Source organism: Chelonoidis abingdonii, chromosome 3 (assembly GCF_003597395.2).
Source record: "Chelonoidis abingdonii isolate Lonesome George chromosome 3, CheloAbing_2.0, whole genome shotgun sequence".
In the NCBI taxonomy this organism is placed as follows: Eukaryota; Metazoa; Chordata; order Testudines; family Testudinidae; genus Chelonoidis; species Chelonoidis abingdonii.
This window is the reverse complement of record NC_133771.1, coordinates 113383268-113410289: the sequence shown is the minus strand read 5'-3', so window position 1 is coordinate 113410289 and position 27022 is coordinate 113383268. Positions and strand designations below refer to the sequence as shown.

General features: G+C 40.1%; 2 protein-coding genes across 2 annotated transcripts in view; both read right to left on the bottom strand.

The window, feature by feature from the left end:
* ZC2HC1B (zinc finger C2HC-type containing 1B) overlaps positions 1–10175 on the bottom strand; it is a 19038-nt gene extending 8863 nt beyond the window's left edge. The window contains exons 1-4 of the mRNA XM_032795022.2: positions 10154–10175; positions 3531–3595; positions 3083–3202; positions 1458–1596 (exon numbers count right to left, since the gene is read on the bottom strand). Coding sequence (XP_032650913.2) covers positions 1458–1596; positions 3083–3202; positions 3531–3595; positions 10154–10175 — 346 coding nt within the window. The remainder of the gene's footprint in view (positions 1–1457; positions 1597–3082; positions 3203–3530; positions 3596–10153) is intronic.
* Positions 9380–27022, bottom strand: LTV1 (LTV1 ribosome biogenesis factor). Its single transcript, XM_032794746.2, has 12 exons — positions 26635–27022; positions 23838–23969; positions 22856–23047; positions 21504–21591; positions 20174–20318; positions 19315–19564; positions 17543–17670; positions 16392–16528; positions 16027–16079; positions 14934–15134; positions 12651–13628; positions 9380–11748 (listed from the first exon to the last, which is right to left on the bottom strand). The coding sequence occupies exons 1-11, from the start codon at positions 26635–26637 to the stop codon at positions 13515–13517; spliced, it is 1443 nt and encodes a 480-aa protein (XP_032650637.1). The 5' UTR covers positions 26638–27022; the 3' UTR covers positions 9380–11748; positions 12651–13514.

Below are 27022 nucleotides of genomic sequence, written 5' to 3'. Positions count from 1 at the left end.
AATGAACATAGAATTGAAAGGTGGGTAAGGAACTAGTTAAAGGGGAGACTACAATGACTCATACTGATAGCTCACCTATCAGGCTGAAGGGACGTTACCAGTGGAGTTCCTCAAGGATCAGTCTTTTGACCATTAATGACCTTGAAACAAAATATGGGAATGTGCTAATAAAATGTATGGTTGACACAGGTTGGGAGATATTGCCAATACAGAGGAGGATGGGAATGTCACACAAGAAGATCTGGATGACCTTGAAAACTGGAGTAGTAGAAATGGGATGAAATTTAATAGTTTAAAGTGTAAGGTCATGTAGTTAGGGACTAACAAGAGTTTTGCTACAAGCTAAGGATTTACCAGTTGGAAGCAACAGAGGAAGAGAAAGACCTGGGTGTTTTGGTCTAACACAGATGACTAAGCGATGCCAATATGACATGGCCATGAAAAAAAAACGAATACAATCCTAGGATGCATTAGGCAAGATATTTTCAGTAGAGACAGGGAAGTGTTACCATTGTACAAGGCACTGGTAAGACCTCATCTGGAATAGCGTGCACAATTCTGGTCTCTTATGCTTATGAAAGATGAATTCAGACGGGAACAAATGCACAAAAAGGCTATTAGGATGATCAGAGGAATGGAGAACCTACTTTACAAGAAGAATAAATTGAAAAAGACCATGGTGGCTTTTTGCCTTCCTCTGCAGCATGTGTCACTTACTGGTTTGAGCTAGAGTAAATGGTAGATTCTCTGTAACTTTAAGTCTTTAATGATTTGAGGACTTCAGTGACTCAGACAGGGGTTATGGGCCTGTTGCAGGAGTGGGTGAAGTTCTGTGGCCTGTGATGTGCAGGAGGTCAGACTAGATTATCACGATGGTCCTTTTTGGCCTTAAAGTCTATGAGAAGCAAGAGGATCAACTTTCAAAGGTGCTGAGCACCCACACCTCCCTCACTGACCTCTGAAAATCCAAAAGGTGACATTCATCCCAGTGCAGAGGGCCAGTATGAGGCCTATGCCTGACTTACAGTTTCTTCCAAGCGGTAAGGGGTGAACTTCACTCTTTGTTAGTCAATGCCAGTCAGGACTAGAACCCAAGCATCCCAGCTCCCACACCAGAGCACTGCTACTAGACTGATGAGTTGCTACCATTAAGGTTGAAAGGTTCAATTATTTTTCTTCCTCTGCAATTCATCTATGTTGCTCTACTTCTCCCTGATGCTACTACTCACTGAATGCAGAAACCCTCTTTAGCTGCTCCCAAGGCTGCCCTTAATTCATGCTCTGCTCCACCACTACATTTTAAAAAAACAATCAATCAGGAATCAGGGAATTAATGTTCACCTTGGATTGTGCAGAATGGAGTAAAGCAGAAGCCCATCTGTGAACAACAGGAGCTCACTGTTTTACCAAAGATAAGCAAGCACAAGAGAAGCAGTAAGTGAAACTAAATCACAAACCTGGATTGATGCTTGGAGGTGGAAGAGGAGGAAGGGGTCGGCCTTCTTTCATGGCTTTTGCGACTTGTTTGGCTGACTGAATAGCATTAATAAAATCCTCATGCAGCTGTCTCCAGTTAGATTTCTTTTCTGGTTGTTTCTGTAAAGGAAATGTATTGCAACAAAAACTGTATATATCCCCTCTATGGGGATATATAAAGACTTTGACTGAAGGTTCTTTTATAAATAGAATTTCAAGAGGAAGAAGAAATATTGAAAACAGAACAAAATCTTAGTAAGACTCAGGAAAGTGGATTTGACCTATTTCCTCATCGTCACAAGTTAACCTGTGCTTCAATGGACCAATAAAAGAATAGCCACTTGTATCAAGACATTTAGGTCACAGAGGACTATATTTATACTGGATGAAATATGAAAGTTAGCATGACAATCACTTCTCCCCCCTCCCTTTTGATCTCCTCTTATATTTTTTGCCTCTTTCCTCAGTCAGTCAAAGTCTGAAATTGGATTCTGCATAGCCTGCTGTTGTTACTAAATCATCAGCCCTGGCTAGGATGATTTAGTTGGCATTGGTCCTGCTTTGAACAGGGGGTTGGACTAGATGACCTCCTGAGATCTCTTCCAACCCTGATATTCTATGATTCTATGATAAAGAGCACACAACCATAGTACTGGCATCTGTGAGATAAATGCTGTGTGTGTGCCTCAGTCCTGTTTAGACCCTGTGGCTACCACAGCAATGTAGATAATGATCTTCCTTAAATAAAGGAATAAAACTTGCTTACTGCTTGAATTTAATAGCAATGAAGGGCTGCAGCTTTGTCCTTGGGACTTTATAGGCCATAGATGGCTCTTGAGCTGAACCTTGAGCATTCCTGCATTAGATCAGTGTCCTACCATCACTTCCTCTCACGGACCTAACTAGCGAGGAAGCTGCCAGAAGCTCATATGTCGGGGTAGACAACCTGTGGCACGGGTGCCGAAGATGGCACGTGAGCTGATTTTCAGTGACACTCACACTGTCCAGGTCCTGGCCACCAGCCTGGGTGGCTCTGCATTTTAATTTAATTTTAAATGAAGCTTTGTAAACATTCTGAAACCTTATTTACTTTACATACAACAATAGTTTAGTTATATATTACAGACTTATAGAAACAGACCTTCTAAAAAGGTTTAAAATGTATTACTGGCACGCAAAAACTTAAATTAGAGTGAATAAATGAAGACTCGGCACACCACTTCTGAAAGGTTGCTGACCCCTGTTGTACGTTATTCATATATTTTCTTTTTAAGGAAGACGCCTATAAGAACTGAGGCCTCCATGTGTTCCTAATGGTTTCACTGTACACCAGCATGGCTCTTGCACCAGAGGAAGCCTCAGGTGGCAACAAGCCACTTACTAGCACTTGATAAAGAACAAAGGCTAGGGCTGGGGACAGGGGAAGGCAAGAACAAAGCCAGATCCAGTCAAGGAGACAGCCTGTGTCCCCAAGAGAGAATGCCACACACAGTGAAGAACCCTATGCTCATTCAGGACACCCATTCATTGCTGGAGTGAATGACGACATTCATTGACCAAAAATATTAGAATGAAGTCAACATGCCTGCTACAATTTCAACAATACCTTTGGTGGTGGCTGTTTCTTCACTGAGGGAATTTCAGTTCCCTGCAGTCTCTGTTTCAAAGAATTGAAAGTTTTGCGCTTTTTGTTGAAGACCTTCCTGCATATTGGCTCATGCCTTAACTGGGATGCAAAGAAAAAACAAAATCTTATGGCAAAGACCTTATGTTTTCCTAATGCTGCTTCTGTCTAAGACATTATAATTATTTCTGCCACACTCTGGAATATTGCTAGTTGAGAGAAAGCACAAATAACCTATTTACACCACAAGGCAGGTCAGTACTCTGAATACTGATCAGGTCAGTTAGTCTTTTTTCACAGTCAGAGTGAAAATTCCTTTCAACATCTGTGTTTAACCTACTGGCATTTACTGCCCCTCACCCTCCAACCCTCACAATTCCCCCATAGATGCATAAAACTTAAAGTAGAGGGAAAAGCGCCTTTGTTTTACCAGAACATCTTGCGCAAAATGTCTTCCACATGTTTCACAAGCTAGCAAATCTTGACTTCCGGCAGCTGTATAAAATTCAACATATCAACTATTAGTTTCAGAGGATTTCTTATCCCCCTCCCCTCAATCAATGGTAAGAGCAGGCCCTATGATTTCTGGAACTGGTTCTATAAAGGCCACTTTCTCACAACAGAAAGACACCTGTGGGTTTTTTCTTTCCCCCTTTTGGGATCTCTTCATCTCAGTGGTGGGATAAATTCCATACCCTACAGGCCTCCGTTTCCTCTGTTTGTGTTACCAGCTGGAGAGGCCAGCTTCACCATTTCCATATGACAGTTACTTTACAGTTTAATGTAAGGAATGTTAGGGGTTACCATTCAACTGAAGACTTACCAAGTGGCACATTTAGATACTAGGATGAAAAATGCCTAAATGGATAAAATTCTGACTTCAGCTCTAAGCCACCTGATCTTCTCCTATATACTTGTTCTAACATCCTACTTTCTGCTATCGAAGATCAATAGCGTTAGCCTGTCAGTTCCTCTGACATCTCACCCTCTGAGCCGTTGGCTTCCTCTCCAGTCCTGCTCCTTCCCCACTGCCCAATGGAAGGAGAGGCTCTTGAGTTCCCCTCCCTCCTGCCCAGCTGCAAGCTCTGTTTTAACTCTCTGCTGTCTCTGACCTATTGCTTTTCCTGTACTTGATCTGTGCCTGAGAAAGGAATGATGGACTGGTCATGTTCTGACTCTGTGGAGATGGTGTAGTGTGAGGACAAACACAAGAGCCATGTTTAAGCACCAACTGGAAAATTCTTCAGCCAGGAAATTCCTACCTTTATTAAACACCCAGCTGCAACACATCCTGGTCCTCTCTAGAGGACTATAAATGCTATAAACCCACCACATCTCCCTTTCTTTATAATTAAAGACTAAGACAACATATACATCCCCCCACCCACCCACACCCCACCAGTTCAAAATGAACTTTAGCCCCTTATCAATTGCATTTAGAGTAGTGCAAATAGTTTAAAAGGAATTAAATAGTCCTGAGCAGTATTCTAAAGTTCAAATCTTTGAAGGGATCTGATCAGTCTTCCAGGCCATGTTCTTATTTCCATATTGAGTTTGTGCAGGGAGTTCCCTGTGGAGGAGGATCACTTCCCAAAGTACCTGCAGGTTCCAGATCCTCTATTATCAGGAAACACTGCAGATGAACCCGATCCCTCTACAGAAATACTGGCGGAGTTCCCGCTAGGTAGGATGTGGGAATTTCTGCCAAGTTCTGGGAGCTTTTAAGCCAAACTTTGTTCCCTGCTGTCAGTTCAGGTAGTGCTTTTGTTCTGTGCTGAACATTCAAATTTCGTTGTTGCTGAATTTTTATTTTGGTACACTGTTTTTTAAATTTCTTGAGGTTGGACCACTTAGGTTTAAGCTGAACTAGGTAAAGGCATCCTAAATCATCTTCCCATCAGAAGTTCTGCTGGAGATAGTTCAGACAGTGTTGACCGATATGCCAAGGAATGCTTTATGTAGGTCCAGTGATTTTTGCAGAAGTCTTTTTAAAGTCCACTCTGCTCTCTGCACCTCCCCATTACTCTAGGGTAATGTGGACTACTAGTACAATGTTCAAAATTAAAGTCTTGTGCAAATGCTAGGAAGGTTTCAGAGGTAAACTGAGGCTCATTATTAGCTATGAGGACTTCTTGAGCTCCATATCTTGAAACTACTGACTTTGGTTTCTGGATGACCTGTGCTGATGAAGTCTGTCAATATATCTGGAAAAGTAATCAAACTACAATAATGTATGTGAGCCCTTTCCAAAAAGGCAAATCTGTGACTAACCACTGCCAAGGTCTGTCAGGTAGCTCTGCAGAGAGTAATGGTTCTGGTGATTTCCCCCTCCCACACCCCTGTTTTACATATCTTGCAGCCCTCTACTAAAGTCTGAATTTGCCTACTCAGACCAGGCCACCATATGGCTTGTTGTGCTTGTTTATACTTTGGAGTTAATGGATTTTGGCAAGCATCTCTTTCTGAAGTACCACAGGGATAAGAAAATGCATTGTCCTTTCAGAAACACAATCTGCTGTCTGAAGGTCATTTTAGTCCTACCAGTATGGGTCTGCTGGAAGGTGACTCCTTTGACCTCACCTTCTTTAGCAGAGTTGAGTCAGTTTCTGGCAAGTCTCATCCTTTAGTTGTTCATCTCTAATTTTCTGATGTTAGCTGGCAGATGCTAGAATTGCAGCCAGAATGAGGTCATTAAAGCCTTTGACGACATCTTATAGCAGAAACATCATTGGAGTCAGGTAAGGTGAGCAATGCTTTCAGTTTGTTGGAATCCAGCTGAATTCCCTGCTTGCCAAGTATGAGTCCTATAAATTTTATCTACTTCTTTCCAAATTCACATTTCTCAGACTGAGCTTGTTGAAAATGTCTCAAAACTGCATGTAATCACTCACGGTGTTCATTTTTCTCTCTACCATATACCAAACACATCTGCATTGCAGAGACCACCATACAAACCTCACACAAGCCAAGACAGTCTTTTTTGGAAATGCTTTGGTGCTGAAGATATGCCAAATAGAAAACGATTCAAATGGTACCTTCCAAATGGGGAGGAGTATAGTTAAGAGATTCTTTAGCAAGGGGGATTTGCTAGAAGGCTTGGATAGCATCTAACTTTAAGACTCGTGTTGGGTTAAATGCAGGAACCATGTGTCTTTCTGTACACATTCTTTTATTAAGTTGTCTAAGATCCACACAAATTGAGATTTTGCCAGTGCGCTTTGGCATACAGCCACCCTCCACACTAGTCACCAGGGGGCAGGGCTCTTGCCCAGACAAATTGACTCCACTTTTCCAGTGTTCTTTGACTTTCCCTACCCAAGCTATAGAAATGCAGCATGGGGCTGTGAAAGCAAAGGGAGCGGTTGATGGCAATCAGTTTTATTTTGTACTCCTAACATGTGCAGACATGTGGATACACCTCCTGTATAGTTTGCTTTGTGCATTAGTACCAAATCTCTGTACAACTTCTCATGAGTGATGTACCCAGATACGTGGATGCTAATATCTAAATTGTATTCTTAAATTTATTCACTTAAATTAGGGTTATTGCTGATTATGTGCTCTATGTATCATGTGACTTAAAAACAACTTTGTAGTTGTGGATAATCTAAGCACTATACCCAGATGTACAGACCCTCTTCTCGACCTATGTATTACATAATTATTTTAATATTATCTTTAATAAAAATGTTAAATGTACTCATTGTGAGAGGTTAGCAACCCTAGAGCCTGAAATGTAGGGGCAAATACAGCACAAGTACCCTGATGTGGAGTGGCCACCTCCAGGCAGTTAATCTTCCATGGCAATTCAAATCCTTGGCCTTTCTATGGACTTTGCACACAAGCATGCCAATTTCGCTGGTGGTGGCACTGATAGCTCTTAAGGGAAAACTGACTGCAACAGTTTATTTTCCATAGGCCAAAACAGTAATCAGGTAATAGCACTTAGTTTTCAAAACAAATTTCAAGAAGTTTAACATTTGAAACTTTCTTTTTCAAAACAGTGAGAAAATTTCTACCTCTTCCTTCCAACACCAGAAAACCGTGAAAGTTTTTTTTTTTTTGAAAGTGAGATAAAAGTACCATTTTACTTCCCTCCCCCTGACTTTTCTTGTGGGAAAATAAGTTCACCAGTGAGAGAAAAAGGGGGAAAACCCTGTAAAACTTAAACCATTTTCTGAAACAACAAAATTAAAAATCTTTTCATTTTGAGCAATTCCATTTTGAATTCTCATACTACAAAAATGTGTATGAAACAAAAATCAAATTATTAATATTTTTAATTTAAAAACCACCACCTCCAGTGACCATACAGGAATCAAGTCTTCTACACAGAGCTGAAAGGCTCTCTAGGCAGTTATCTAGTCACCCATGAACCATCTTTAACAAGTGCTAATGAGGCTTTAGATAAAACCTAGAACAAGGAATGGTGTAACTAACATTTGCAAAGGTGTTGACTTGATTTCTCTAGTATTTTAATATCTGGAATGTCGTGTATGAGACTGGAACAGTAACTTGTATAAGCAAAAGCTGAAATTGTCCTATACACTATGAAACAAAATGTAGGGGTACCTTTGATTCAGAGTACAAAGGAAATCAGTATTGCAAAGCTATTTACTGAGATTGAAGTAGACCTGATCTTCAGCATGGCAAAGAACCAGGTAATTCTATGACATCATAATGGAAGAGTGGAGATGTGATACTTTCTGTATTGTATGTCACTACAGAGATTACAGCTAACCAAAAAAAGGAGAAGCTGATGCCCACACTGAGGTTTTGCTTTACTTCAATCCTTTTCATTCGTAACCCATATAAAAAAATTAGGATCCTTAATGATGCAGTGACTCAGTCACCTTGAAGATGATTGCCTGTATTTTTAAAAGCAGTAAGACATTGTTATTACAAATGTGACACAGCCTTTTTTCTTTTGTGACAGAATATTTAGCAGATGCATTAAATAATTTTATTTCATAGCAGATAAGTAATGTTCACTTGCAAGTTAATTTTGTAATAAGGGGCTAGCAGAAGTTTAGTATTTGTTCAAATAGCTGGGAGTGATCCAGACTAAAGCCAAGCAGTAGGTTTATTAATAAGGATATATGTATAACGGCATATCAGCTAACAGTCTGTACCACAACACTAGTAAGTTATAAGTTTGCATATATTTAGACACAAGCCACCTCTCTACTTTTAAAGTTATGCTGTACCAAACCCAGTACAGAAGATAACTGCAGGCATTTTGGGAAGCCATAAGTGTTTGATCAGTTCCATCCATACACATATAAGCTAAACATAAAACTTCACTTCATATTTCTAATAGTGTCCTTATGATCTTTCATGTCATAAGACGATCTTTCCTTGTACCTCCAGAAGAGATTTCTGATGGAAGCAAAACCATTTTCAAGTGCTCTTGACTAGATGCTTAGAAGAGCTGGTCAGTGCCAGCTTAAAGCTGTATACTGGAAAGTCAGGGATCCAAAGAACAGAGCAAAGGGGTGAGAGGGGAATGAAGTATTTCTCCTATGACTTCAGGGAATACCTGAAAAATTCCTAGGTGCCTAAACATGTTCTTATAGCAAATTGCAAACTTGATTATACAAAATGAAAAATATGCCCTAAAAAACCCCAACACACTATTCATATACAATGTCAAAATCTAACTAATCTAAACTTGGGAATTAGTTAAGTTATGTGAAACTAAAACATGACAGTGGCAAGTAGAGCTCTGGAGGATGGAAATTCCATTTTGAAGATTATTAATTTAGTTTTCATTATAATTTGGAAAAAAGCCTGCAAGTTCAAAATTCTCTACAGAAGATTGACAAAAGAAATAATTGAATACAAAATACAATTTTCAAAACAAAGTGCTGTCGTTTCAGAGTGAAATATCAAAAGGTTTCATTTTGAAACTGTCAGAATATCAGTGTTTTCTTTCAAAATAAAATTTCAGTGAAATTGACATGAGTTTGCTAAGCATCTGAGTTTTGATTGAACTGCATTTTTCAAGGGGAAAATGGTTCTCAAAGTTTTCTTTCAAACCAACAACAGTACCATGTCTTAACACAACACAAATCTGATTTCATATCAATCTCTCTGCACTGAGCACAGCATTAGGCAAAAACCAGTAGATTGGTTGAATGTACCTGTAAAGAGGTCCACCCCGCCCCCCATTTATGGCAGGAGGGGAACCAAAACAAAAAACACAGGACTTGCAGGTGTAAGGGTCTGCACGTGATCTCACTGAAGCAAAGGCAAGTTTGCCACTCAGCACCATGAGACTCTTGGCAAGTTTTTTTATTGCAGCAGACATTAGGAAAAGAATACCGATGCATATATAGTAACTTGATTACAACAATTAGCAGTGACATTGTTAACAACGGAGGACCAAAAGTAGTTCTATAACTTTTAGCTCTATTCCATTAGCTCTCCTCAATTTAATTGTTTCTAACCAACATCTTTTTAACCTCTATTCCACCCACTGTTCTCTCCCTTTTAAAAAAACACTCTTGACTTCCCCATTGTGTCTTGCTTCCTGCTCTGGCCTGCTCTTTTTATCCTTACCTTTCATTTATTTTTGCTCTATAGAGGTGATAAACCAAGAGAGAAAGGAAATAATACAGTAATAAAGCAGCAGTGGGAAGAACAGGCCTGCTTCACCTTCCTATAGGCAACTAGAGCATAGAAACATTCCCAAACTGGCTTATAGGATATTACCAACATTCTCATGGCATAATGCAAGGCATATCAGGACACTGACTGTGGCAAATCAAATATCAGAATAGCTAAAGAAATTGTGATTACTCTTTAGGTATGTAGGACAAAATAAATTAAGATTTTCTTGCTTGATCTGGCTCAGTTTTGGCAGCAAAGCCTAGCTACAAGCAGAATATCCTTTTTCGTGACTTCCCATCTCTGCTTCAGCAACTGAACATAATATCCAACTGCAGAGGATTATGGTTTGTGTACGTTAGAAGATAGATCATAGTTCTCTTTTAGAGCATGTGGCAATATTTCTAATGAACTCTAACCCACAAGATTACACTTTATACTCACCTGTTCCATGCATCTGACTCATCTCTACATGCAAATTACTCAAGTTCCTTCTTTAAACACTTTCAGGAAACATGGGTACTAGGTGGTCAACTTTTACTTACACAGTTCAAGTACTTGCAATAATCCAAGCTGCCAGTTATTAGCAACCAAATAATTAACAATTATGACACATACATCCTGCCCTATCCTGTGATATACAAGAAAACTAGTATAGCTAAAAGTCAAATGAAAGCATGAACAAAGATGTTTTTGTCATACAGGACTTCTACAATGTTTTCCCCCAGATATCATAATTAGGTGGGCTAATTTCTACAGATTTGATTAACACAGAATGTGGGAAGAGATTTGAGAGAAAAGGAAACTGGTTTTAGGTTTGAATTTCAATAGTTCAATCTCACAAGCAGCAATAGATGTTAACCAAAGCACTTTGAATAGTTTCTATACACAGAGGATTCACACTGCTTTCTGCTCACTTTCATTTAGTGTTCATAAGGACAACAGAAAGGGAAATGTACGTACTGCTGTGTCAGTTCATACTAGGGACAGGGCCGGCGCTTCCATTTAGGCGACCTAGGTGGTCGCCTAGGGCGCCAGAATTTGGGGGGACAGCATTCTTCTGCCCTTGGCAGCAATTCAGCGGGGGGGGGGTGTCCTTCTGCGCTTCGGGTCTTCGGCGGCAATTCTGCGGCAGGTCCTTCACTCGCTCCGGAACCCGCCGCTGAAGTGCCCCGAAGACTGGTAGCACGGAAGGCCCCCCCCCGCGCTGCCGAATTGCTGCCAACTGGGGGCGCGGAAGGACCCCTGCCTAGAGCGCCAAAAACCCTGGCGCCACTCCTGACTAGGAATCAATAGGAATTTAAACAATTGCATCAGACCCATCAAGGAGAGAAAGTTTGTGCTGAAGAACTTAAAGAAACTTCCAAAACAACAACACAACCTGACAAAAACTTAAGAAAAACTGGAAAAAAAAATTTCATTTAAGCTTCACAGGCACTAGTCTTAAAGTGCTCAGGATTTAGCCAACTGGGATGAGATTAAATTAACAGTAGTTTAAATTCTCTCTCCTGATATCCTGAGCACCACTCCTGAATTCTTCCAAAAATAGTACCCGATATCCTAGAAATAGGTTATGATTCTACCAGAATCTCTCACCCATAAGCAGCATACACAGAGACTTCTACATTGAGCTGGCCATGGCAAGACGGCATGAAAGGATGTTCATGCTGTGGTCCTGTGGAACTACAAAGATGAGGTACTTCCCTTTTCTGCTCATAAAGGGACAATTCTTGCTCACCTTTCTGAGGTGTATAGGTCCACTGCCACCAAGAGAATGAGGGGTATCAAAGCCAATGCAGATTCAATGCTAGAGAGTCAGAACTAAGGTGTTTATGGTGTCTGATTACGATGAACCACTGCCCTCCAAGAGGTTCCTGCCTAGGTCATGGATGATTTAGACCTCACTCAGCACCAATGTTTACATTTATACAGTTTAGCTCCCTCACAGTGCAATGCTAAGGCTGCAGAGTTAAGATCCCAGAAAGTCAGGAAGTGCAACAGCATTTTTGTTGTGTCACACGTATGTAGCATACTCTACTCTTTTTACAGACTCATAGGTCAGAAGGGACCAATATGATCATCTAGTCTGACCTCCTGCACAAGGCAGGCCACAAAACCCTACCCATACACATTTATAACAACCCCTAACCATGACTGAGTTATTGAAATCCTCAAAATTGTGATTTGAAGACCTCAAGCTGCAGAGAATCCACCAGCAAGCGACCCATGCCCCACGCTACAGAGGAAGGCGAAAAACCTCCAGGGCCTCTGCCAATCCGCCCTGGAGGAAAATTCCTTCCCGACCCCAAATATGGCGATCAGCTAAACCCTGAGCATGTGGACAAGACTCACCAGCCAGCACCCAAGAAAGAATTCTCTGCAGTAACTCAGTTCCCATCCCATCCAACATCCCCTCACAGACCATTGAGCAGACTTATCTGCCGATAATCCAAGATCAATTGCCCAAATTAAACTATCCCATCATAACATCCCCTCCATATACTTATCAAGCTTAGTCTTAAAGCCAGATAAGTCTTTTGCCCCCACTACTTCCCTCGGAAGGCTGTTCCAGAACTTCACTCCCCTAATGGTTAGAAACCTTCGTCTAATTTCAAGTCTAAACTTCCTAATATCCAGTTTGTACCCATTCGTCCTTGTGCCTACATTAGTACTAAACTTAAATAATTCCTCTCCCTCCCTAACGTTAATCCCCCTGATATATTTATATAGAGCAAGCATATCCCCCCGGAGCCTTCTTTTGGCCAGGCTAAACAAGCCAAGCTCTTTGAGTCTCCTTTCATAAGGCAGATTTTCCATTCCTCGGATCATCCTAGTAGCCCGTCTCTGAACCTGTTCCAGTTTGAATTCATCCTTCTTAAACATGGGACACCAGAACTGCACACAATATTCCAGGTGGGGTCTCACCAGCGCCGTATATAACGTTTTTTCTGCGTGTGTACAGTTTTGACTTATTACTGTTTGAATATTTTATAGCAAACACTGTATGCAAGCCTGTTCAATACAGCCAAGTTAATTCCACAAGGAAATGACGTTAATGTTGCTAACTTTGATTTTAAAGGCACAACCTAAATCTTGCATTAAATATCTTTAATTATTTCACCCGCCAAATGAAATGGAAAGCACAATCACGTGAATTTAGACAACCCTTAAATTTAAAAAGGGTTTTCTAAACCTCTCTCTTAAAATACGATTTTCCAATACTCTTCACAATAGTATTCAAACAGCAACAGATACTTCAGACAGTTGGACAGGGCTTGGGGGGGAAACACTGCATATTCTTGACATACTGAACTGCGCTAAGGTCAAAGAGTGGTTTCCAACTGAACCTGCATTTAAATACCATTATAAAAGAGAGGGAAAATTATTTTATGGACAATCAGATAGGTAAATCTAATCAAGAAACAGCAGTGAGATCTCTTGAATCACAATAGTTAAAATTTCTCAGTATGTACAAAACCTGTTGCAGAGAAAATGTATATTTTTCTGTAATTTAAGTATAACACACTCCCAGTGCAACTCAGTTTATAAATAGCTACCATGCTCATGACAGAAAAATACAGTAATACTACTGTAAATTTTAATTTGTAACCAAAAATTGTTTCAGCTGTTTACATTTAAAAAGAGATGGCAAATTACTGGACCTGGTTATAGAAAAATTCAAATACCATGTTATGAACTTCTGTCCATGAAGGGACAAGGTTAAAAGAGTCAGTGTCTTCCCAAGATCCTAGCACAAAGACCAATGCAAAGAACTTTCCACAATATGAAAAAGTCATCTGTTCCACTACGACAGTTTGAGCCCTTGAACGTTCTGTCTCAGATTGAGCAGTTCTTTTTCTTGCCTTGTTTTTTCCAACTTGAAGGCTAATTTGTTGGCTTTCTTCTCCATTCTCCGTTCCTGCAAACATGAATGACTTACACATTAAAAACCAATTTTTGAGATTTGCAGAGTATATAATTCACTCCCAACACCTTCACAATCTAAAGGAGATATCTGACTAACTTTCAGAGACATGCTAAATAAGGTCTGGTTTATATATTTAAAAAACAAAAAAAACAAAAAAAACCCCACACCACTTTGGTTGACTTAGCAACATTGCTCATGAGTATGAAAAAACTGTATCTCTTGGGTATGAATAAGACAACCTATGCTTCAGTGCAGTCACCACTATGTTGATGGATGTAAGCATCTACACGACAGCAGAATAGCTGCAGTGCTGCAACAGTACCGTTGTAGCACTTGTAGTGTACGGTGCCCCACGTATCTTACTCCTGGGGGCATTCTGTGCCAAAAAATTAAAAATTCTCCAAATTTTATGTCAAAAGAACACTACATAATCATGCCAATTTCAATTATTTTGGTAATTTATTTCAAAATACCTGTCACCAAGTATGTTTGTAACAATTCAGACACACACAAACTCTCCCCCAGGAGTAGAGTTAAAGAAACCTCTATGACAACCCACTTCCCGTTTCTCTGCCCCCACTCCCCCCAATACACCCAACCCCCCTCCTCCCCAGAGCCAACTGTGGGGCACCCCATCCCTGGCCCAGATACCTACACCTCCTTCCCCCCTAGAGCCCATTTATAGAGTCCCCCCTTCCCCACACACCCCCTCCCACTCCAAGCCCAGGGATCCAGAGAGAGAAACAGCCTGATGTTCAGTCCCAGGCTTGCAGTTTCCGGCATGCTGCCTTCTCCTTCCCTCAGGGCATGCTGGGACTTGTAGTTTCCTGGAATCCTTTAGCTCCCTCTCCCTCCCCACAGCAGTGTCTTCTGTGTGTAAGCTATGCTCTGCTGAATCCAGTGGCCCCTGGTGGCGGCTATCAGCACTGCAGCCCATTTCTGTGGGGGAATCGAAGTTCTGCATGCACATTAATTTCTGAAAAATTCTGCATTGCGCAGTGGTGCAGAATTACCCCAGGATTAATATCTAAGTTTTAGAGATATGCTGCTTCATATTCTCTTTTCTCAGGTTGAAGCATGTTAGACTTTTATATAACAAAAGACTCCAGTTTCAGCTACAGAAAATCAACCCTTGAAGGCCAGTGAATTTTTCCCAATAATTCCCAGAAACAAAATAAATTGATTTAAAGAAAAAGTTGTTTAAAAAAAAACAACAAAAAAAAAACAGAATAATGAGGAACAGAGCAATAAGTTTTCCAGAAGGGTTGTCTTAAAATATGAAAGACTAGATTTTACCTTTCGTTCTTCCTTTATGGCTTGTTTTCTAGCTTTTCGATCCTCTCTGCTCTCATTTTTTAAACGTGGCTGTGTGAAAACTCTTGGCAGATCACTCTGATCAATCATTTGCATGCGTTCGATCTGCTTAGCCGTAAGACCTCTCTGAGGCAAGATATCCAGTGGGATTCCACTCTTGTGAGAAATTTTGATTGGTTTGGACTAAAAAACAGACAATGTGTCAGTGAAGTAGTTGTCTTTAACTCTCCATCTTCTGTGTGCTTTTCTTCCAAGGTTTATGGATCACCCCCTTGCTTATCACCAATAGTACAGAACCATCAATACTGCTACAAATCTTCCAATAGTGAACACACAAGCCAAATTCTGCCCTCAGATTGCTTGGAAATCATGTGCATCTAACTCAAGAACTACCATATGTATCTGTGGCAGAAGTCGGCCTTAAAAGTTATATTTAACATTACTGTCCCTTCCTTCTTTTATTTAAGTTTTACTTAAAAGGTAACTAATAAGGAAAAAAATTAAGGTTTATCTCTTTGCTTTTTTATGAGGAGGTCTCAAAAAGAAGGAGGTTTGCTTGATTTTTTGAACTTTTAGAAATATCAAGATGTATTTTAAATTTCGTTGTGGAACTCCTTGGAGGACAAAAGAACTGTGGTAAAAGTTCTCAGTCCTCAAAAGGACAAAGATCCACCTCCAAAAAGAACCGATTTCCTGCAAGTATGCACAGGTTGTACTCTTGATATTAGTGACATAATCTTACTAATTCTCCAGAAAAAACAAGTTATGCAAATTTTGAATTTTCAATGTAAAAAAGTTATTCTTCCTCTCACCCCCTTTCCCACCTTAAAAAAAAACAAAAAACAAACAAACAAAAAAAACCACCATAACCACCACCTGCTAAATGTTTTATAAATCATGAAGCAGCAAAAACAGAACACAACATTCCTACCTCCACACCCCATTTGCAGGTCAACTCAAAGACAAATACAGCCAACAAGAAAGTAACTGTCTTTGTCTTGACTCTACAAGTCATGCTGCTGCTTAGGCTTCTGTAAACTTCATACAATATAGAAAATAAACCTAATGATTTTACCTTTGCTGGCTCCTCAATAAGTTTTGGATGATTATACAAGTTTGAGTACGTACCTAGGGCAGAACAGAAAAAACGAAGATAATGGAGGGTTATACACTGAAAAATACCACCCCAATTTGCATAGCAATTTTTTTTTAAAAAAGTTATACATTAAATTAGAAAGACTTGTGGCAATTACTTATGTTTTAGTGCACTTAATACACTCCTGGCCAAAATTCTTTTATGAGAATGTATGCTGTTATGTGCCAGTCAAAAGCACAGAGAAATGCAGAAGCTATTTTAACTAGAAACCTTGCTATCAGTAACAAGACAATCTACCATCTGCTTTAATATCCCTGGAAAAAGTAAAAGTCTCACACACTTACTCAAAATGGATTCACAGTCCCACTTGTCTTTGGGTTCCTCAATAACTAAAGTTATGATTTCTTCTTCTTCCTCACCCTTCTCATTAAGGGGAGAATCTAAATCCTTTCTTGGTTCAAGAGCATCGGGTTTCACACAGCTTTTAGAGAAGATAAGAGAAGAGGATGGGAGTCAGGGAAAGGGAAAAAAAAAAAAAAAATAAGAATTTCACTATAACTTCCTAACAGAAAAAAAGAATGAAGGGCTGACCCTTTCCCTCCACCCTTTTTATTTAAACCTGTGACTACATAACCCCCCCATCCCCCAAAAGACAGGAAAAACAGTCTCATGTTAAAAAAAAAACAAAAAAAAAACCCACAAAAATAAACCAAACCACTTAGTAATGTGACATGGGAATTTCTTTTCCTTTCCCCTATCTTCTCTCTCCATAAATCTCCAAAAACACAGACTATTTAAATATCTGCACTGTCAGAGGTAGATTGCTAAGAAAGCTACCTCTACTTTCAAGAATATTTGGCGCACCTGAATGCAGGAAAGGGGAAACACCAGTGAACCGAATGGCTGGCTGACTGTCGTCCCCCCTCAACATCTGAATGCAAAAGATTGGGTCATAAGTGTTCAACTAGGTATACACGATCAATCAGGTATACAATCATGATACACAAATCATTCCACTATGTACATAACAGGTTCTGCTGTTGGTTTTGTACACAATAGCAGATGGAGATACTCTGCTGCAGGGTCAGTTACAACAGCAACAACAGAAAGATGCATGGTAGGGGAAAATCTCAGTCCAAATGAGTAACTTCCTTGCAAGTCAGAAGGGCTAAGAAGGCCTCTGAACATTAGCAGTAGTTCAGTGGGATACAATTATGTCTACTTTTCAACAAGACTGAAAGCACCAAAAAACCTACTCCATATCACTTTGGTGCATCACCGCTCAATTAAACTGAAATCCACTGCTAAATAAAAATATGAATACTTTACAAAACACTAAACTAATTACTTCCTACAAACAAAAATATGGTCTCTATCAAGGAGAATTAAAACTCAGATTTTATCTTAATAAGTGAGATATGTCACTAAGGTGAATAACGTGTAATTAGAGTTAGTTCTGATTCACATAAGTAGCTCTAAAAGTGATTCTACACACTCCTTAGCTTTCTCTTTGTAGTAGTCATTCAGGACTTCTTGCAACCGAGAGCTGTTGGTGTGAATAAAGCCTTCTAATTCCACATTATCCAACGCTCCAATCTCATCGTCATCAAACTGTTCAAAGAACTAAAAAGGAAAACACACAAAGCTAAATGAATGATGAATATTTGTGTCGAGATTGCATGTGTGAGACAAATGCAATGTTGTTCAACAGCTTCTCTGGATATTAAAAATTTTCAACTATTTGTAACAAAAAGTTCTGCAGGGCAGAGACTGTCAGTTCTGTGTTCTTACAGTGCCTAGCACAATGAGGTCCTGCCCCAATACTATGTCTCCTCAGCATCACAATAACTATAATGACAAATTTCTTTCCATTCACTCCCATTTCTTTCTCCCCTCATAGAAGTCTTTGAAACAAGTCTACAAAACAAATACAGTAGTAGTAGCAGTAGTGAAGGGTAGCCCTGCACCAGGCTCTCCTTTACCTCCGACTGACATAAGCATACCAATAGTAAATTAATTATCTTTCAATGTTATATAGTCAAATTACTCATTTCTCTCTGGGACATTATTTGGGATAATTAAATAAATTAGACTGCCACTGCCTAGTAGAAAAGTTACACTTCATGCATCCGCCACACTTTTCATACAATTAGATCAAAGTACTTTAAAAAACATCATACCTTACAAATTCATCTCATAGGACTAAAATACCACCCCCCCTTTACAGATGGAAATATGTGATATGACAAATGATATATCCTTTACTGCTTGAGATTCCACATCTCCCCATAGCAATGGAAATGATTATAATTGTTGGAGGCAGGAAAAGAGGAAATCCATAGTTAGGATTACATCCCTGCGGCCTTTTAATGTGAATGAGAGAATACAACCATGCACTGGATGAGAACCATTTAAAACCTATACTCAAACTCATTTCTTGTAATGTAAAATATCTTCAGAGAAGAACAGACATTGCCACCACTGTGAAATTAAATGAGTGAGAGCTTGCACAGGCGTAAGGGTCTACGCGCATGGATCATCTTAGCAGTGGTTTTCAAACTGGGATATGCGAAGAAAAAAATCCTATAATGACAGACAACACATTTTATTTAGTAAGAATTGGCAATCAATGTTTAATCTCCTTAAAATTAAAACCGCATCTGCACTGGTGTACATTTCCTTTTTGTATGTGACCAAGAGTCTGAAGTTTTCAAACTGTAGTGGGTGCCTTGTAGGAATATTGGACTGGGGGGCTGTTTTCAAACATTTTGTAACCCCTGCCTTGAGTTAAAATTTTTGGTAGTTTCCCCACACCCCGACAGGCTGGGTGGCCCACTGAGGTGGGTCAGAGAGCAGAGCTGGTGCTCCCTCTCCGAGCCCCGCCATACAGGGATGGCCCAAGACACCTGACTTAGCCACTTGCCCACCAAATATTCCTCTGCATCCCCCTGGATGTCCCCCTCCCCCCGTATGAAAACCTCTAGCTGTTGCTAAATGGAAAGCAGAAATCTGGTGGGGGTCATGTGACCCTGCATGGACCGCCCCACCCCAGCCCCCCATCACCTCCACCTATCTCAGATGGGGATGTACAGTAGACTACCTTATCTGGAAAGGGGTATGCAGCCTAAAAAGTTTGAAAACCACTGGCTTACAGGATTTAGGGTGTGGGAGAGCAGGATGAGGCAAAAAGCACAGAGAAATAGGTTTAAAATATCCTCTCTCTCAAACTTCGAGCTTCTTAGCATTTTTATCAGTGAGCTGCCTCACCTTCTCAAATCTCTCATCTAGCAGGGTCAACTGTTCATTCCTTCTCATTACGGACGAAGTCATGGAGTATGCTGTGAAACGGCTCTTGGTCTCCTCTTGCATGAAAAGAAACTCTTTCATCTCTTCACTAACTCCCTCAACATCTGATAAAGGACCCTCTGAATCATAATCTTCATCACTACCATTGTTGTCCTTTCCATCATCATCGTCCATATCCTCCCACTCATCTTCATCCTCAGTATCAGAGCCCCTGAGTATAATATAGATGTAGATCAGCCACTTAAGAAATGGGTATAAAACAACACTGGGTAGACTGTGACAGGTTATCACCTCATAAACTTTGCCAAATCAAATTTAAAAATGATTCTTCTTATGCAGATATAAAGCAGTCGAAATGTTTAGTAGTAAACGTGCTGCCAAAGTTAAACTCAGGGCGTACCAATAAATATTTGGTTAGGGTGGATAGCCAGAAATGTTTTCATGCTTGGTCGTTCCCTGGGTATTCCAAATGCAGCATATCTGGTTAGTTACACATCAGGAAATGGGAACAGAAAAGAAAGAGAAAGCAAAGGAATACTGGAATATGGAATATTAATACAAGTAAAACTATGCAGGTGCTTATGAAAGAAGTGGTACCAGTAGCTAATGCTAGATGAAGTGAGGTATCATGGGTAACAATGAGATTGCACTAGGTTTGGAAACAGTTTAGATCTCATAATCCTGTTTACTAAGTAAATTCCATATATTTGTGAATTTAGTGCTGTTTCAAATAGATAAAAAACAAAAAACAAAAAAAGAACTAGGGACAATACTGCATTATTTGTTATGACATTAAAGAGTTCTACAAAGCTCCATATACCGACAATCCTCTCCTTTACAGTCTCCTTTCCCTGGCTCATTGGCCTTTAAAACAAAGTCATCTTCGAGAAGATTATCCGGATTATTGAAGTCAAAGTCATCATCAAGAGCTGCGACAATATCAGGGTCAAAATCCAAACGGGGTCCTACAATGGAAAAGAATGCTTTAAAATTGGTATCGCATCCCCAAGCCACTTTCCTGAAACAAAGGTTCCCAACTATAAATGCTAATTTGTACTAAGTGGAGCTATTTGCTGAGCTCAGATAATAACCCCCTTTTTGGGAAGGTGGGAAAGAATTTTAAAGAATTCATTAGAAGCACAGGGCAAAGTCGCTGAGTTGAATCGGACAGTGTACAATGTTTCAGTTAAAAACTATAATTCTGCTCATTAGAAGTCAGACAGATGTGTGGTCCAATAGTCTGAACACATAATAATATGTGACTTATCTCATCAATTATACATGATTTATTCTGATTTGGATGACTGCTTCTCCTATGCTTGGAGTACACACATTTCCATTGCAGACTATATATAAAAAAACCCTTTCTAAATTACACACACACACGCCACAAAACTAATCCTCTACTTCAGTTTGTTGCACACTTGTCATTAAAACTCCCCTTCCTGGACAGAAGGAACTGTGGATTTTAAAACCCAATCAGAGAACGTGTGATAGATGCTATACCAGAATGGCACACATAGGTATATTATGCAAGCATGCTGTGCATCTTTGTAACACACTGAACACTTAAATCATGCTACAGTTTAAGACTACAACACTGGGATGCTGAATGGAATTTACTTTTCTTCCAAGGAAGACAAACTTTGAGAATGAAGCCCCAGTTCTATACTGGGATGCATGTAGATGAACTTTTGCATCAGTGGGACTCTACCGGGGCACAAAGATATACTTTAACATATCCCAATAAAGGAATGGGGCATTAAAAGACTGACAATTCCTTAAAAAAAAAAAACAAAAAAAAACCACCACCCTCTGAAGGATTTTCCCCTCTCTTCTTCCTTCCCAACTAGGATTTCCTGCACAATACAACAAACCCAAGGATTAGAACCAGTTACTATATAATGCCAAAAGCACCAATTCAATTACTGAGAAAAATAAATCGAGTCACTTTTTGGTTCTCCTCAATTATGGAGACATTCTTCTCTCTGCTATTGAGCAATACCTGAAGCAAAATAATCAAATATGCAAGGTTCATATTAATCAAAAGATGAACCACCTCAATGTTTAACAAAAACATAATTTCACCTAAGTAGCCAAGAAGACCATTAGCTTCACAAAAGAAGAACAGGTAAAGAGTTGTATGGTACCTGAAACAGGAGCAGCTTTATTTAACAGTCCCACATCCTCTTCAAACTCTGAGGCAAACACTGAGGAAGGCAAGTTAATAGCAGGAGCCTTTAAACAAAAAAATAAACAAAAAACATAGCTATTTATTTAAGATAGTCTTAAAGATGCAAGAGTGATCATACCTTTTGAGTACTCTGACAAAGAGACAAATCTTTGAAAATTACTGCTTACTTACCTGGAGAAAACAGGATTTTAAACTGATGTCTTAAGTTTCTTAGTGGACTTGAGAAGAACTCTGTGTAGCAAAAAAGCTTGTCTTTTTCACCAACAGAAGTTGTTCCTACAAAAGTTACCACCTCACTCACCTTGATTCTTTATTGGACTAAGTAATGGAAGTTAGCCAAGGAAGAATTTTTGCCCTTAGTATGTATACTCCCCGAATACAGAGATTGTTTGAAAGCTTGCAACATGTGACTGAGGAATTGGTTGTGCAGGAAATAACCAGAAGCAACTTTCTATTTCCTTAAAAGCATAAGCATTCCTAAAGACCATTTTAAGATTTCCCTTCTACAGCCCTTTCTATTTGCAAGACATTAAAAACGTAAAAACAGTGCTTCCGAAGTAATTAATTTTATGAAACTTTTTATAATGTGGTCAAAACATACTTTGTTTTTAAAACTCATGTGCGCCAGTTTTCATCAAAATTGAAAAACTCTGTATAGCCACACTTCCCCAGGCCCTTAAAATAAGCTACTGTTGATTCAGTTTGTACACTGTTCTTGCACACTCCACTGTGTGTCAGGGTTACCTAATAGCTTTCCAAACCACTAACATATAGTGTTTGGCACACTACTGAATGTCAAGACTTCACTGTACTCAACACTGGAAGCATTCACTCGTATTTTCCCCAGATTTTGTTCATTACTTTCTTACCAATATTTGATATAGTTTCTAGTTTATTACTACTTATTTAAGATTTCCTCACAGTCCATTACCACAGCATGAGTGTTTTAGAATAATTATAAACAAATGCAAAAGTACTGTAAGCAACTCACATTTTTTTTTTCATACAACTATTATGGGATCCCGTCCCTTTCGGGTCACATAAGAACCCTCGCGGTCATGATGAAAATCATTTAAGGGCTTTGCAGCTTCCAATAACTAATGGATCATTAATTGCCATTATAATACTTTTGCCTATGATCAAATAGGAAATCTGGTATGCCAAAGTGCCCTGGAAAAACAGAATCCTTCATAAATAGCTTATAACCACATGAACGCTTTTTGAACATGTAGCTGGATTTACAGGATGTTAAACTCAGCAAGATACAACACAAAAATGGTCAACAGTGCAGAAAATTACCATACTTACTGGAATCTGTTGACTTTCTTCCTCTCTCTCTCCTTCCCCTCTCACTATACTCCTGCTCGGTTGACCAGGCACATCAGATGGGACTAACTCTGAGGGACAAGAGGCTTCTTTTAGATGCTGCAAGTAGTCGTAGTCATCATCAAAGAACACTCCGTATTTCCTCTGCTCTTCTCTCCTCTGTTCCTCATCTCCCTTGAGATTGTAAACAAGATTAGGATTAATAAATTAGGTCAGATTCAGATTCATTAGCAATAATGTGGATCTCAAATACATAACCTGGGAATCCTCATCTTGAAAAAACAAGGACACCTTGCAGGAAAAAACAAAAACCCCCAAATAGATAAAAAACAGAACTGAAACAGCCTTAGTCTAAAGGTTTCGGGAGGAATTTTTTTTTTTTTTTAAACACACAAGAGAAGATGGATTTTGTGGCGTAACTAAGTTTTTGTTTTAAAAACAAACAAACAAACACACAAGATGTTCAGCCCATGTATGCCCATGAGCAAAACATTTACTTACAAAACTTTTGCAAATCTCTGTGTGTACAGAAGCTATACAAACACATTCAGTGTATGGAGATTTGTTATGACTGTTCACTACACAGAGACAGCAGGGATTAATTTTGAGGCTGAGAGCCTTGAACTCCTAAATTCCTTGGACCTCCCTGGTGGGTTCTGCCTTCCCCGTGCATCCACCATAACCACCTCTGGCTAGGTAAAATTCTCTCACTAGGAAGTGTTTAATAAAATGCTGATGATTTGTCTGTATAGGAATGTAAAAAATTACAAAGATTCGAGTGTGTTCTCAAAAAAACAAACATCCAGCCTCTTACATTGTGGTAGATTTCAGTCCAATCTTCTAACTAAAACCTATTCCCAAGCCATCCTCCTTTTTCTCAAGTTATGACTCTAAATCTTATCATTTTACTCGCCTGCAATATTAATTTTTAATCCAAGCTTCCATGGTTGAAGTGAGCATTTACCTTCTGTGAAGGCAACAGAACTCTCTGAGGTGCAGTATCATCAGCTGCCAAAGGGTCCCTCTGACTTCTGTGTACCAGGTGAAATGTTACAGCTTTCTTTTTCTCTATAAAGGGTTTCTTCCTTCTGTGAGGCTGCAAAAGCAAAGTTATGTCCTGGTTATAAAAATATATATATTAAAAACTTTTCTAAGGAACCCCTTTCCTCCCCAAAACATACACACACGTTCTTTGCTATAAAAATTTCAGAAAAATGTTACACACTCTTGAACAGCTGGGCTTAAAAAGAAGACCAAAATTAGGTGTGTTCTTGCACCATCTAAAAGTAGTACAGTTCACATATTCTAAAAGTCAGCTGCAGATATATATTTATGTTCTACAGAATTATACATTAAACATGAATTTCAGACTGATTACAGCACATGATTTTCAGCTGTGCTTTCAGGTGTTCTTAAGTAACTGCACTCTGAACATCAGGGCACATCTGACAAAGTTCAAGCTCGGAAACAGGGAAATGGACAGGCAAATGTAGCTTCCCATATATAATTTAGACAATGGTCCATAAATATATATTTCTAGCCCAGTTATTCATAATGAAATTGTCAACTGAACCACTACCACATAAAATAAACCATCTCAGCCTCTCAGCATCCTGAATTCCTCAGCAATCTGAAGCACTATCCTGTTGGAAATATATTCTACAACTCTCTATACAACTGTGTGAAAAAAAAAAATAGGTAACATTTTCCAATCAGTTCTATTATTGAGAACTCTGACAGGTTTAAAAAAATTATATAAGAACATTTTCATTGTGTAAGTTACAGTATAAGCCTAACCTTCCTCTCCTTGCTTTCTAATTTTAAAATGTAAAACAGATAACGTAACATGTTATGTAGCATTTGGGATACATTGGTGTAAGAAGATATCAGCTGCCAGGGTATGCTTTTAATATTGTTTGCATTTTGGAATCTTATGTCTGGCATTACCACAAAATGAGATGCAAGACTGTAAGTAAGCAGATATATATACCACTACTGCTAACTGTGAATTTCCGGGAGAATGGTGCTACAAATGCAATGTTTAAAATCCAGGTCTCCATTCCTGCAGCCCAGTAGCTTGTGGATTAAACTATTCAGTGTGCCTCTGAAGCCCATTCTGTGGAGAGGGCAGAATTCCATTTATAATTATGGTTTGCATAGGGCCAGGAAATAATTTCAGACCTATATGCCATCCTTATATACATTCCTTTAATATCAGTGGGAAGTTTGCACAGAGATGGAGGGTAGAGTACTGCTTGTATGTAACAAACATACCTTTTAGTTAATATCTGTTCTGTATTTTATCACACTGGAAAGTATGCCTCCTTTTAGGGCTACCGCTATTTCTACCCTTGGTTTCTCTTCATCCCAATCTTTCCTCTTTTTTGGGTCTCTCCCAACTTTCTCCTTGTGACTTATCACTGTTGCCAACTCTCCTGACTTTAGCACAAAGCTTGAGATATTGGTGTTTTTTCTTAAAGATAGGCACTCTCTCACAGCCAAAGGATTAACTGAGCCTATGTCTTCACTACCCGCTGTATCGGTGGGTAGCAATCGATTGCTCGGGGATTGATACATCACGTCTCATCTAGACGCGATATATCGATCCCCAAACGCGCTTATATCGATTCTGGAACTCCACCAACCCAAACGGAGTTGCAGAGTCGACATGAGGCACCGCGGACATCGATCCCGTGCTGTGAGGACGGTGAGTAATTTGATCTTCGATACTTCAACTTCAACTACGTTATTCACATAGCTGAAGTTGCGTATCTGAGATTGATTTTCCCCCGTAGTATAGACCAGCCCTGAGAATCTCAGCTGTCATTAGAAAATCCTGTGAATTTCTAGTCCTCATAGATGTAGAAAAAACATCTGAAGTTCTGAGGCAAATATAAGCCAGGTGCTCCAAAACAAAAATGTAATTAAGAGATCCGGAAACCTTTTTTTTTTTTTTTTGGTTAAGTTTGATGATTTTTAGGCCTACTTGATGATTTCTGAATACTTGGGGTAGCTATATTTGATTGTACAGATACCCCTTCACCTACCCTGTGTCTGTCTTCACTACTTGAACTGTGAGCTCTTCAGGGCAGGGCTGATCTGCCACTGTGTTTGTACAGTATCTAGCACAATGCAGGCCCGGTGCTGATGAGTCTTACATAAGGACATAAGAACAGCCGTACTGGGTCAGACCAATGGTCCATCTAGCCCAATATCCTATATAACGACAGTGGCCAATGCCAGGTGCCCCAAAGGGAGTGAATGTGACAGGTAATGGTCAGGTGACAAACAGAGGCTAGGGACACCACTCCTTACCCTATCCTGGCTAATAGCCATCAATGGACTTAACTGGATAAATTCAGGGAGGTTCTCTTTTAAACACTGTCCTAGCCTTTACAACCTCTTCAGTCTCAGGCAGACCTAATAAATGACAGCTAATCACAGACACCAGCCTTCCTCAGCAGCTCCTTCTAATTCCCAGCAGAGGCCAACCCCCACCGTCGCATTAGGGCGCTCAGTGACCACGGTCATCATTAGGCTCCAGAGTTAACGCCGCTGAGACGAGGGGCGGGGCGCTCCGCCCTCCCTGCGGACTCGGCAGCCGTCACGTGCGGTCCCATGGGGAAGGTTTTTCTCACAGCGCCCGGGGCAAAGCGCGGACGGACCGTTGGGGGGGGTGAGCGAGTGACAACAGCGCGCGCCCCCTCCCATGAGGAAGGTTTCAAGCTCTTTCCCCTCCCTCCTCCGCGGCCGTTACTCACCATGGCTCGGAAGCGGGTGCAGCGGCGCGCGCTCGGTACAGTCCTGGGGAGGCCACGCTACAGGAGACCCCGAGTCTGGCTCACTCCCACGTGAGTCAGCCCGGCTCGGAACTGTGCTTTACGGCAGCTCAGGAACCGCCGCCATCTTGGGATAAACTAGCTCCCGTCCATTGGCGGGGGGGATCGACAACTCCAAACCAACGTAGTGGCAGTAAATGAGCCTCCTACCGCAGAGTCGAGAACTGGCAGGGGCGACGGAAGCCCTCTCGCGGAAGGCAGCGTTAAAAAGGCACAGCCGCTAACATGATCCCTAACGTTGCGTGAATGGTTTTGCCTACCGGGGTGCAGGAGTGGCGGAGAGAGTGGAAGGATTGGAGGAACCCAGAGG